Source organism: Mustela erminea, chromosome 18 (assembly GCF_009829155.1).
Source record: "Mustela erminea isolate mMusErm1 chromosome 18, mMusErm1.Pri, whole genome shotgun sequence".
Lineage (NCBI taxonomy): Eukaryota > Metazoa > Chordata > Mammalia > Carnivora > Mustelidae > Mustela > Mustela erminea.
Window position 1 is genome coordinate 16859652 of NC_045631.1, and position 11490 is coordinate 16871141.

An 11490-nucleotide genomic window follows, 5' to 3' on the forward strand; every position below is an offset into this window, starting at 1 on the left:
TTTGATTTCAGAGTTTCAAGTGTCTAGGCTCTCCTCAAGGCCCACAGTGACCCAGGGGGTGGTCTGTGGAAGACCCCAGGAGGGTCTGTGAAGTCAGACTCGGCCTGGTCCCTGCTCTGGGCTTCGTGGGGTTCCCCCATTGACACAGCCCATTTTCCTCCCCAGTTGGCCTCTACACGTCCATCTTCGGTGTCCTCCAGCTGCTCTGCTTGCTGACGGCCCCTGTCATTGGCTACATCATGGACTGGAGGCTGAAGGAGTGTGAAGATGCCTCAGAGGAGCCTGAGGAGAAAGACACCAACCAGTGCGTAAACAGGGTCTGGGTCCCAACTCCTGGTCCCCCAAGTCTGCTGTGAGGCAGAGACAGGGTTGGGCGGCTTAGCTTTTGAAGTAAGCAGGAGAGGTGAGAGTGGGCCGTGCTCAGAGCTTCTCGTCAGGGCTTTAAGGGAGTCTCGCTCTTGGGGCTCAGCCTGCATTTAAGCGTATCACTTCGTTATGAAGATTCTTTGGTCCTCGAAAGTTAGGACGTCCCTGGGCTGGATGAAAGAAGGGGAGGAAGTGGAGGAAGGTCTGTGTGCAGACATTGGGTGTCCGGCCATTCTGCTGTAAGGCCTGCACTCCGATGAGCGGCACGGCACGAAGGCCAAGCGATGCCAACGCGGTCGAAGTCGGCTCCCTCCATGGGAGGGGTACGTTGCTCTACCCGCAGTGCATGTTCCTGGATCTGTGCATCATTGTCAGGGTTCAGCAAGGTGCTGGAGCTCCGCTTTTGTAAGGGTTGGGCTCCAAGATCAGAGAATGAGTTAAGTGCCGTCTTCAATGACTCCACCTTAACATAATAAGCAGCTGTTGATTGCTGTAGGCCCTGGGCCAAACGCTTAACACAGCATCTCAGTTAAGCCTCACAACACCTCTTTGAGGTGTGTGTTAAGGTTATACCCATTTTACAAATGCGGGAACTGAAGTGAGGAGTTTGCTGGGGGTCACACAGTGAGGAAGCAGTGGGCCTGGGACGCTCCGTAGGTCTCCAGCACAGGGCATTCATCCTTGGATGTTGAACAGTTGTCCGTGGGGTATCTGTGTGGGTGGTGGGCCTGGAAACGGTAATGGTGAATTCACAAGGAAATAATTACAGAGAATGCTCTGTTATCTAGGTCAGGTCCTAGAGCCAAGAGACTGTTTGTGCCCATTCCGGTTCCATCTGCTGCATATTTGTTTCTCCTTCACCCCCTCCTGCCCCCAAAGGGGAAATCCACTCCCTCCCTTATTTGACTTATTATCTGGCTTATCATGAGCTTCCTGCAGGATTTGGGTGAAGTTGGAGCCAGTTCATGTGGATGAAATGAGGTTTTGCCACATCCTGACTTGGGCACACTCCGCTCTTTGCCTCGCCATCGATTCGTGCTCGACCTTCCCTGAGGCAGTGTGGTGTGTTGGTAGCTACGTTCTCGTAGCCGACCTCTCCACGGAGGTTCACACTCAGTCAAGAGTGTGCAATGGGAGTGTTCCGAGTGCCAGTCTAACCCTGGCAGTCCCTCAGACATGCTTGAATTAGTCTCGGAGTCTTGCGTTGTGCACAGACCGTGGCTCCTGAAGCCTGACTTCCTAGGAGAGCCCACCCTTCCCCAGGGATCCCTCAGCTCCAGCATGTGCTCTTGTCTCCACAGAGGCGAGACGAAGAAGAAACGAGACCGGCAGATCCAAAAAGTCACCAATGCCATGCGGGCCTTCGCCTTCACAAACCTGCTGCTTGTGGGCTTTGGGGTGACCTGTCTCATTCCCAACCTGCCTCTACAGGTGGGTGTGGGCAAAGGAGAGGCCAGGTGGGGTATTGGATGGTGAGACTTAAAGGTACATGATGAGTCATGGAAGCCATCCACAAAGACAGTGGTGACTTTCATTCATTTAATTCAACCAAGCAATCAACCAGCCCACTGTTATTTACCAAGGGTTTCTTACCTGCCGGGCTCTGTGCTTGATGCTGGGGGTGAGCTCTAAATGAAACTGGGATTGCCTTTCACCGAAAACTCTTTTCTATGAGGGCATATCATGCTTCATGGCCTTTTGGGATCTTGCATACCATGAACACCACCATCATACCATTCCCTGGAACTACATGGGGCATTCGTATGGCTGCTTGGTTTTGCATGTGTCCAAAGAGGTCTGGCCAATCTATGGCCTTGGTGGGGCCATCTGCTTCCCTGGTATAAGAGTGTCTGCAGGGTGTTGGTGTTGTAGAGAGTGGGAAAGACAGTGATGATCACTTGGCATCCGGGTTCAAAAGCTTAATTCCTTTCTGTAAGATTTCTGGTGCTTTTGAAACCGGGCTTTTGGCAGAGATTGGGAGCAAAGTAGATATTTGTCACCTGCCCAGCTCTACCCTTGGATCCGTGAAAGTGTTCTAAAGCCAATCCCCAAGTTTATGAACTTCGAAGGGTCATAAGTGACGGTGTTGTTGCCACATGGGTTAACCCAGTTCAGATAGTATCTTGGGCCAGGTCCAGAAGGAAAGTGAGAGTCTCTTCTTTTTGACAAGGGGCCATGTGCCCTTGTCAAAGGTGCATTGAACACCCAGGTGTGCACCACCCGTGGGTGTTCTGTGATATGAGTCCGTATCCATGCCAACACTGTCTGTGCAGACCACAGTAAACCATTGGAGGTTTGGGAGAGTGTCCTTGCATCCCTGGTGCCCTCCCAGCTTCCTGGTAGAGAGCTGCCCTCTCTGCTGGCCGGTCAGGGGGCCATGCTCAGTAGAGTTAGTCACCTGCTTTTTGTTTTACTTAGTTCTCGTTGAAAGAGAAGTTCTGAAGAGGCAGTTAGACATTTGAAGTGGGAAGGGGGAGCCTTCGCAAGTGCGCGCATGCACAGTCGGGCACAGCCCTCTTTTGACACTGTAGAGAGCAGTGCCCTCTCCACCTCCCACATTTGGTGAATAGGTCCTGGCTGCTAAGCAGGATGGCAGGACTATATGCAAAGGACAAACAAAGGGTCCTGGTGGCAAAATGGCCAGCTCTCATGATTCTTGGGAATCCTCTACAAGTGCTTCTCAGACCTTTGCTCAACCTGCCAGTGGTGGCCTTTTGGAGAAGCTGAGCTTTCCTCAAGAGGGGAGAAGGAAAACTAGCTGCCTATGGGCCCTGGGTGACCAGGCACAGAGATCTCTGGGCACAAGCCTCAGGTCAGCAAAGCAGGAGATCAAGTCACGATTAATGACCTCCTATGTAGTGCTGTGTCTATAACATATAGAACAACTGATTCTCGGTGGAGGCGGGAGGGGCCTTTACTCAGTGTTTGCCAATTTCCATGGTGTAAATGCTTCCATCATGGCTGATTTCAGCCAGCATGAAGTCACTGATCATGGAGGAATGGGACAGAGATTATAGGGACATGCCATCATGCAGTACTTTTGCCAATACTGTAGGAGAAGTATAAAGCTCCCGAGCACAGATAATAGTAAAATGTAGTGAAGTAATCAAGGAACGATGAGTATTGAATATCTGTTAATTTTCTTGAATATAACTTAATTGTAATTGTAAGTTTACAAATTTAATTTTTAGTCATGACTGTCTTTAATAGCTGGCTCACAAAATTCCTGAAAATTCAGGAATGGGCCCTAGAGATCTGGTGCGAGCCCACACTGGGTTGCCAATGCTCCTGCTGCTCAGGACCCCAGGAACTCTGAGGACCCTCACACTCTGCTCTCCCTCCCGCAGATCCTCTCCTTTATCCTACACACGATTGTGCGAGGATTCATCCACTCTGCTGTTGGGGGCCTGTATGCTGCTGTGTAAGTGCCGGGTGGTGTGGGTGACCTGGCGCTGAGGGTAGGAGAATGGCCTAGGGGGAGGTTCGTGGTGGGACTGAGGTCCTGAAGGGGCCAGCCTGCCATCTTGTATCAGGCATGGGCACCAGATTTTTGTTGGCTGTGTCAAGGGACTGTCACACCTGGCGGGAGGTGGGTCAGCGGGCAGAGACAGCTGGGTGCCCACAAGCCTTGGCATCTAGCACGAAGTCAGTTCCTCAAGCCAGGGTCAGTGCTCATTATTGCCTCCCAGCTTCCACTCGGCCGTGTCCTGGGACTGCCCCTGGCTGCTCACAGGAAGGGCAGGGGTGGGCTCTGGCTGCCCAGAGCTGAGCATTGATGTTCCAATGACCCCCAGCAGGGGCAGTGACGCGGGTAACTGAGCCCACAGTGTGTTAGACTGCTCTCACCCTGAGTCCGAAAGGGCCTGGTTCTGCCCACAGCCTTCTCAGTCCTGGGCTAAAATGAAACCTACCTCCTTTTCCAAGAGGCCACATGTGCAGAGGGAACCACCACAGCTATCCTTCCCCCTTCGGCTGGGGTTTGGCTCAAAAGTAGAACTCGGGGTAGCGCCTGGCTGGCTCAGTCGGTGGAGCATGCAACTCTTGACCTCAGGGTTGAGTTCGAGCCCTACATTGGGTGTGGAGATTATTTAAAAGTAAAATCTTAAAAGAAAAAAAAAAAAATGGAACCCAAGCACCATGTGCTGTGTGTCACTGCTTGAAGACCCGTTGGTTCCCCACTGGGAATCCCTTTCCTCCTCTGGGGCTGCAAAGCCTGACATCTGCTGAGATTTTTGTCAGAATTCGGCATCCCACGGGGGTCATTCCAGGTCTGCACCCAGTGCCAGGAGGAAGTTGCCACTGCCCAGGCAGAATGTGCAAGTCCACCAAGAGTGTGATGCCGAGTTTCCGTGATTACACAACACTCCTCTAGATGAGGGCATAGCTGAGCCAGGGCCAGCCTCCGACCTGCTCCCTCGGCCCGGTTTCCAAGCTGCAGGCTCCTTCTGGCACCACTCGTCCCCCTCAGCTTGTCCAGCCCCACCGTGGACCTGGGGCATACATGGGTTGGTGGGATCCTCCAGAATCTGGGCCCTCACTGGTCTGAAAGAGAAATTGACAGTCGCAGATCTGCTTAGCAGAAACAAATCGCAAGCAGGCACCCCAGTGTTCTCTCAGGTGGCTCCCGCCTCTGCTCTGGCACCTGACGTGCTGCCTCCAGGCTGGGACTGGGGGGCATTTGGAAAGCCTGAGAGTGGCACCTGTGGTGACAGGTCGTCTGTTGTCCCGGCAGGTACCCCTCCACCCAGTTCGGCAGCCTCACGGGACTGCAGTCGCTGGTCAGTGCACTCTTCGCCCTCCTGCAGCAGCCCCTGTTTCTGGCCATGATGGGTCCCCTCCAAGGAGACCCTCTCTGGGTAAGAAGGGTCTGGGGCAGTGGGGTGTGGCATCAGCCCCACTCTGCAGACTCAGAGCTAGGAGGCATCCCTTAGCAGCTTCTGGAGCCCCAGCAGTAGACAGGTTGGAGCTTTGGTTAGGATTGATTCAGGGTCCTCTGGAGACTGGGGGTTGGGCAGGAGGAGAAAAGTATCCTTTCTAGACCTGAGGTTGGGGTAGCCCTCCCGCCAAAGGTTATAATTTCTAAACAGGTACTGGGTGAGCCTGCCCCAGTCCTGGTCCCACCCCTGGATGTTCACATCAGTAGGTCAGAGGTGGGGGCCTGGGCCCTGAGGGCTTCCTAGAAGCTGTGGACACTGGGAAACTCGGACGCTGGAATGTGGAACAACGGGCCCTTGGACCGCTTGAACCTTCCAGTTTCAGTTTTTCCTTTCTTCTCCTGTGACCTCGCCTTTTCCAAACAGGAGTGTGGGGAAGGGTCTTGAGCCAGGCTCCACAAAAGACCGCAGCTCCTGCCCGGTCCCCCACCTCGTGTGATGGCAGCTCTCATTTCTGCTTCTCTAGGTGAACGTGGGGCTGCTTGTCCTGAGCATGCTGGGGTTCTGCCTCCCCCTCTACCTCATCTGCTACCGGCGCCAGCTGGAGAGGCAGCTACAGCAGAAGAGGGAGGATGACAAGCTTTTCCTCAAGCTGAACGGCTCCTCCAACCGGGAGGCTTTCGTGTAGCGCCCACGACCTCAGAACTATGGTCTCCTGCCCTTGCTTCAGTGACTCACCAGTGTCCTCCTCCCCATCCCAGAGGACCTCCGTGCACCCTCAGGATCCTTGCCTTCACATTTTGGAGTCCACGCTCCCTCCCAGGGCCCCAGTCCTGCCTTGGAGCTCTGCAGCGGAAGGACCGGAGAGGGCCCGGATGTGTGATTTTCCTAGTGCCGGAAGCAAGGGCTGCTGTGGGCTTTGCTCTGCCATCCTAGAGGGGCCCTTGGGCTTTGAGGCTCAGTGGGGCCTGCAGGGGGAGCAAGAAGGAGCCCAGCAGACAGGCTCTCTCCTTCATGTGTCTGGATTCTGCCTCTTGCCAAAGCAGTGGGGTCTGCCATCTACTGCCTGCCACCTGCCTCTCGGCCGCATGCCCACTGGCCACACCTGCCCAAGGACAAAGGCTCTCATCGTCTGCACCCCCTCGCCTGCCCCTCGACCTCCTCCCTTGGCCAGTCGGAGGCTGCCTGAGGAAGGAAGGACCCGCTTCCTGTTGTTGGTGCTAACTCCTTTGTAATTCCAGCCCCCTGTGGCCTGTCCATGACCTGTCCTCCTGTTCCAGGCCTGTGGAGAAGCCCCCCTGCCGGCTGAAAGCCTGGGGAGGGAATGGAGGGCTGGATAGTCAGGCATCGCTTAGGAGCCAAGGACAAGGCTAATGAGCAGTCCCTCACCTCCTCCCTCAGGGCGAGGAGTGTTTCCGCTGCCACCCTCCATCCAGCCTGTGACCTGAAGGGAATTAAAACGGCACCAACAGGGCACCCCCGACACACACAGCTGTTTTTATGGGGGTGGAAGTCAGGCTGTTGCTGACAGACATGGAGGGCCAGGCCTGACTGGGGAGATGGGGTTGTGAAGGGCTTAGGGGATGTGTGTACTTGTGGGATGTGTGAGAGGTGTATATGTGGGGTGATTCTGAGGTGGGGGTTCTGGGTGTCTGCTCTTAACCTCCCAGAGCCATGGGACAGGCAGCCCAGGCCTGCCACAGGCTCTGGGTCCCGAGGCTGCCTTGCTCTGGGCCTGGAGCTTGTTTGAGGCTGTGGGGTTATACTGCCCCCTGCCGGCAGGCTCCTCTGGGGCCCGTAGCTGTTTACTTGAGAGAGGTGGCTCTCTTCCAGGCTGGCCTGGCTCTCCAGCCACCCGCCTGACTGCCCCCAGAAATGGGTCTGAGACTTCCTGGGAGTGCTCAGCAGGGTGGGTTGATTTTTAGGTTTATACCTTTGGGTCTTTTAAGTTTTACCAGACTCCTTTTTATAAAGCAATAAATCCCATTTTTCCTCCTGGGAAGGGATGACCCTGCTAGCATTTTCAGTTAATGGCTACACGTGCCTGTTTTGAGCTTGAGAAGAAAAGGCAAGACAAAATTTTCTGCCGCTGACCAGCCCCAGTCCTACCCAGTCACTGCCCGTCTGTGATGGGTGACTGCCATCTTAAGAGCTGCACTAGTCAGGAAAAGACCTCACTGCCCCACCTCACCCCCAAACTGGGCTTGTGCAGAGATCTTAAAAGTGGGGACCACCCCTCCTCTGCTGTCCAGCCCAGCCACACCACGAATCCTGACCCCTTGTATCCCCTACTCAGGTTTCCCACCCATGGCTCAACCACCCTGAGGGTTTCTCCTGAGCTCAGGTCACAGGGTGACACCAAGAGAATCTCAGGTTCAAAGAGACAGAGGCAGAACGCAGTGAGGGGAACTTGTGGAGAACAGGAAGGGGCAGACCCAGGGCCAAGTCTGAGCTCTGCCTGAACCGTGGAGCACCTCCTGCACACATCATTTTCCTGGGCTTCTGTCCAGTCCACTCAAACACTAAAAAGCAAAAGAACATATGTTTAAAATAAATATTTTTTAAAAAGAGGGAACTAGATCAACATTTCCCAAACCATTCCTCAGAACACTAGCTCTGTAAGATGCTAATTATTCTAATTTAAGAAATCACGGTCAGGGGCACCTGGCTGGGTCAGTCAATAGAACATGTGACTCTGGATCTTGGAGTTGTGAGTTCAAGCCCACATTGGGCACAGGACTTGAGAGAAAAAGAAAATGGTCAAATTTGGGAAAGGCAGAGTTAAATTCAAGCACGTTTTCTTACAGCAACAGGCACTTGTTGCACTTCTGTCATGTTCATGGACATGATGCTCCCCAGGACCAGGTGCGGCGTGCTGCAGAGGGAGCACTGGTTTTAGCAGTCAGAGCCGTCCTCCACGTGCAGCCCAGTGACCACTTGTTAGAGATGTGAACTCTAGGTGTTGCCTCTGCCCTAGATGGAACGGGCAGTCCACGTTTGGCTGAGCCCCACCTGGTGATTCTGGTGCCCCCCAAACGTTTGAGACCTCATCCTGCCCTGACCGTAGGGAGTTGGTGGGTTACATATTTTCCTACCATCATCCTTGAATCATGATAACAACCCAGGAACCAGATACTATCCCTATTTTATAACTGGAAAACTTGAGGCCCAGGGGCTGTTTGCGGAGATGCTAATTAGCAAAAATTAGCAAAGGCCCTTTCCACTGAGAAAACGAAGGAAGGTTGTACAGTCAGGGCTCGTGCTGTCCCCAGGTGCGCCCAGGCCCAGCCAAAGGGAGCTGCTGCCTGTCTCTCCCACCCACCCGCTTGCAGCACATGAGCACTCTGTGGGAAGAAACAGGCCTTGAGAAACTAAAGTCCAGTGGGGGAGATATTCTAGGGCCAACAGCATGTGGAGCCATGCTGATGGGCCAGGTACCTGTTCCCTCACTTCCTTGTCAGGGGCCAGTCATTCTGCTCTGCCCATAGGGAGTTAGTGGGTTACATATTTTTCTATCATCATCCTTGAATCATGATAACAACCCAAGGAATTAGATACTATCCCTTTTTTGTAGCTGGAAAACTCGAGGCCCAGAGGGTATAGTCACTTGCTCAGGGTTAGACCTGGTACTTTTATGCTCCTAAAGTCATCAGAGAATCCAAGGCCCTCCAGACCAGGACATTCCATTCCGAGCTTCAGCTCCAGGGCCCACTGGGCCTCGGGAGCAGGGCAGCAACCTCCTGGGGAAGGGAAGTAAAAAGCCAGGCATGGTCTCCATTTTCCAGAGCCAAGAGCTTCCTCAGAGAGGGAGTTGAGCTCTACTTAATAAGAGTCATGTTGGCTGATGGGTACTTGACCAAGGGAGCAAATCTCCGGTCACCCCGACCCTGAGAGGAGTGCCGTGGGAGGGGAAGGGACCATGAGCTGTTCAGAGGCAATGGGCATCAAGGGGCCACAGACATCTGTCTCCACCTCCCCTCTCCCCATTCTTCAGGCTCCTGGCAGGAAGGAACAGGAAGTGATACCTGGCCATGCGCTTTTGGTCAGAGTGAGGATGGGGACTGATTCTCCCTCAGGAACATTGCCGGGGGTCCCTTTGTTTCTAGTCTTCCTGGACTCTTGCCTAGGAATCTAGTCATTCCTTGGTGGTTGCCTCCCTCCAAACCCTTCCGGGGAAAGGCTCCTACCCTCCTAAAGGCCATGGGTTGCAGGCCCCTGTGGTTTCCCCTCCATTTTGTTCTTTCTCCTTTCCCACTTGTACCTGGAATCGGCCTGGTGAAAAGAATATCTGCTCCAGCCTTCCTTGTCCTGGCCCTGGGCTATGTAGTCTGAGCGGGAGTCATACTGCCCCGGGGCCCAAGGATGCTGAGATGGGGACCCACCTGGTATTGGGGGTACATAGGCAGCAGCACAAATACGTCTAGCCCAGTGGAGTTTCTGATGAGCTTGCATGTCAGCCTACATGAGTTTGAATACGTAACGGGGCTGGGGGGCTGGTGCAGACAAACAGTGGGCACTCTAGGGTGAGGTGCTCCTGTCACAGAACTCTGAGAGGTCCTCTCCACAGGATTGGGCTTCGGGGGCCATTTAAGCACTGGCTCCCCTCCCTCTGAAGGAGTATATAATGGCTTCTCACGGGCTCTTGCGGTGATGAGATGCTTTATCTGTACCAATTACCAGGGCCCAACCCAAGGGACATAGCCCATTTTCCCCAATACGGATGGTGACATTGTGAGGATTTGGAACCCAGGACCCCCAAAGTGAAGGAGTTGGCTTTCCCCAGGGTTGGGGGTTGGTCAGGGTGAATAGGTGAGCTCTGTGAGCCTGTTTCCACCCGTGCCCTAACTCCCTGGGGTGAGGGTCCTGGGGTAGGGGTACAGCCTCGTCCACGGCCGGCCTGCCACGGGGAGGAGCTCTGTCAACAGGGAGCCACTACCTATGCCCCTGGGTCTCTGCAGATAGCACGCCCACCTTCGAAGTTAGTCATTCTCTGCCTCTTGGAGCGGATCTGAGACCGACCAGGGCCCCTGGCAGCTCCCAGCCTCATCCCAGCATGAGGCGCCATCTCCCTGTGTGCCAAGGAGGCAGTGAGAGAAGCAGAGCTTAGAGGCCCCACCACGAATACCATCTCAGTGCTGTTAGGCACATCTTGAGCCTCAGTTTCCTTATCCGTAAAATGGAGGTCATACCTTCACTGTGAGGTAGGGGAACACGGACACAAAGCCCCCACACAGTGGTCTACTTGGCACTTAGAAGGTACTTACCAAGCGACAGCATTATGTTTATGATTCAGGAGGCGTCCAGAGAGCCCAGGGAACAAAGACTACCCCACCCCCCAAAACCCCATCCTATAATCGGACATCTATTCTGGGCACCTCAGACCAGAACAGGCCTGTGTTCACCCCATTCTCTCTCTCTCTCTCTCTCTGAAACCCTCTCTATGCAAAAACCTTAAGAAGTTGTCCCCTTGTCCATTTTTCTTTTATGGCCCACATTTTAGTAAAGGATTTGGCCCCAAAGCCCCTCAAGGTAAGTGTTGAGATACCCTGACAGCTTACGCAAAGCAGGGTGACAGGTCACGGTGTGTAGGCAGCACTGCTGTACTTCCTCCTATACAAGCACTTGGCTGTGCACAATGTGTTCACATGTTCGGGGCCCATCAGGTGTGAACACGTTTTGAGGAGTGTGTAGGAGCTCGTCCGTGTGCTGCTTCCCCAGCTGGAGAAGAGGGAGGGGATCTTGCCTCCCTGAATCCCCGCCCATTGCTGGAAAAGTCCTGGGTCCCCGGTGGTACCTGAAGGGTTCATCAGTTCCCTGTGTTAACCAGGGTCAGTGGTGTCACCAGCGCTCAGTAACAGACCCTGCCTTCCTGCTTCATTGCTGTCTCTGGCCCCCAACGTACTTCCTGGCCCACAGTAAGCACTCAATAAATGTATGCAGAGAATGACTAAGAACCTCTTCCTCCTCTGCTTCCGGTGTCTCTTCCTAAGTCACACGTATTTCTGCCCCTTGCCTTTTGCTCAGATTCTCTGTCACTTGTCTGACCCATGCTCCCTGACCCCTGCCACTCCCTCCTGCAGCACTCGCTATCCCCCAGCTTTACTGGCTTAGCCTTCCCCTCTGCCATTTGAAGAAGTGGGCAAGGGACAGAGTGAGGGGCATCTTGTGTGGAAAGACCAAGGCTCCTGGTGAATTCTGGTTCTAAAGGGAGCTCACTCTTGTCCCTTTTCTTTTTCCTAACATGGTGGTC

General features: G+C 54.0%; 1 protein-coding gene across 6 annotated transcripts in view; it reads left to right on the forward strand.

Moving 5' to 3' along the window:
- SLC43A2 (solute carrier family 43 member 2) overlaps window positions 1–11187 on the forward strand; it is a 43887-nt gene extending 32700 nt beyond the window's left edge. For 5 of the 6 annotated variants that reach the window (XM_032320341.1, XM_032320343.1, XM_032320342.1 and 2 more), the window contains 5 exons: window positions 166–304; window positions 1668–1797; window positions 3714–3787; window positions 5099–5222; window positions 5767–11187. In XM_032320341.1, coding sequence (XP_032176232.1) covers window positions 166–304; window positions 1668–1797; window positions 3714–3787; window positions 5099–5222; window positions 5767–5928 — 629 coding nt within the window. In that variant the 3' untranslated portion in view covers window positions 5929–11187. The remainder of the gene's footprint in view (window positions 1–165; window positions 305–1667; window positions 1798–3713; window positions 3788–5098; window positions 5223–5766) is intronic. The other variant, XM_032320346.1, reaches the window with a different exon arrangement.
- The last annotated feature ends 303 nt before the right edge of the window (window positions 11188–11490 follow it).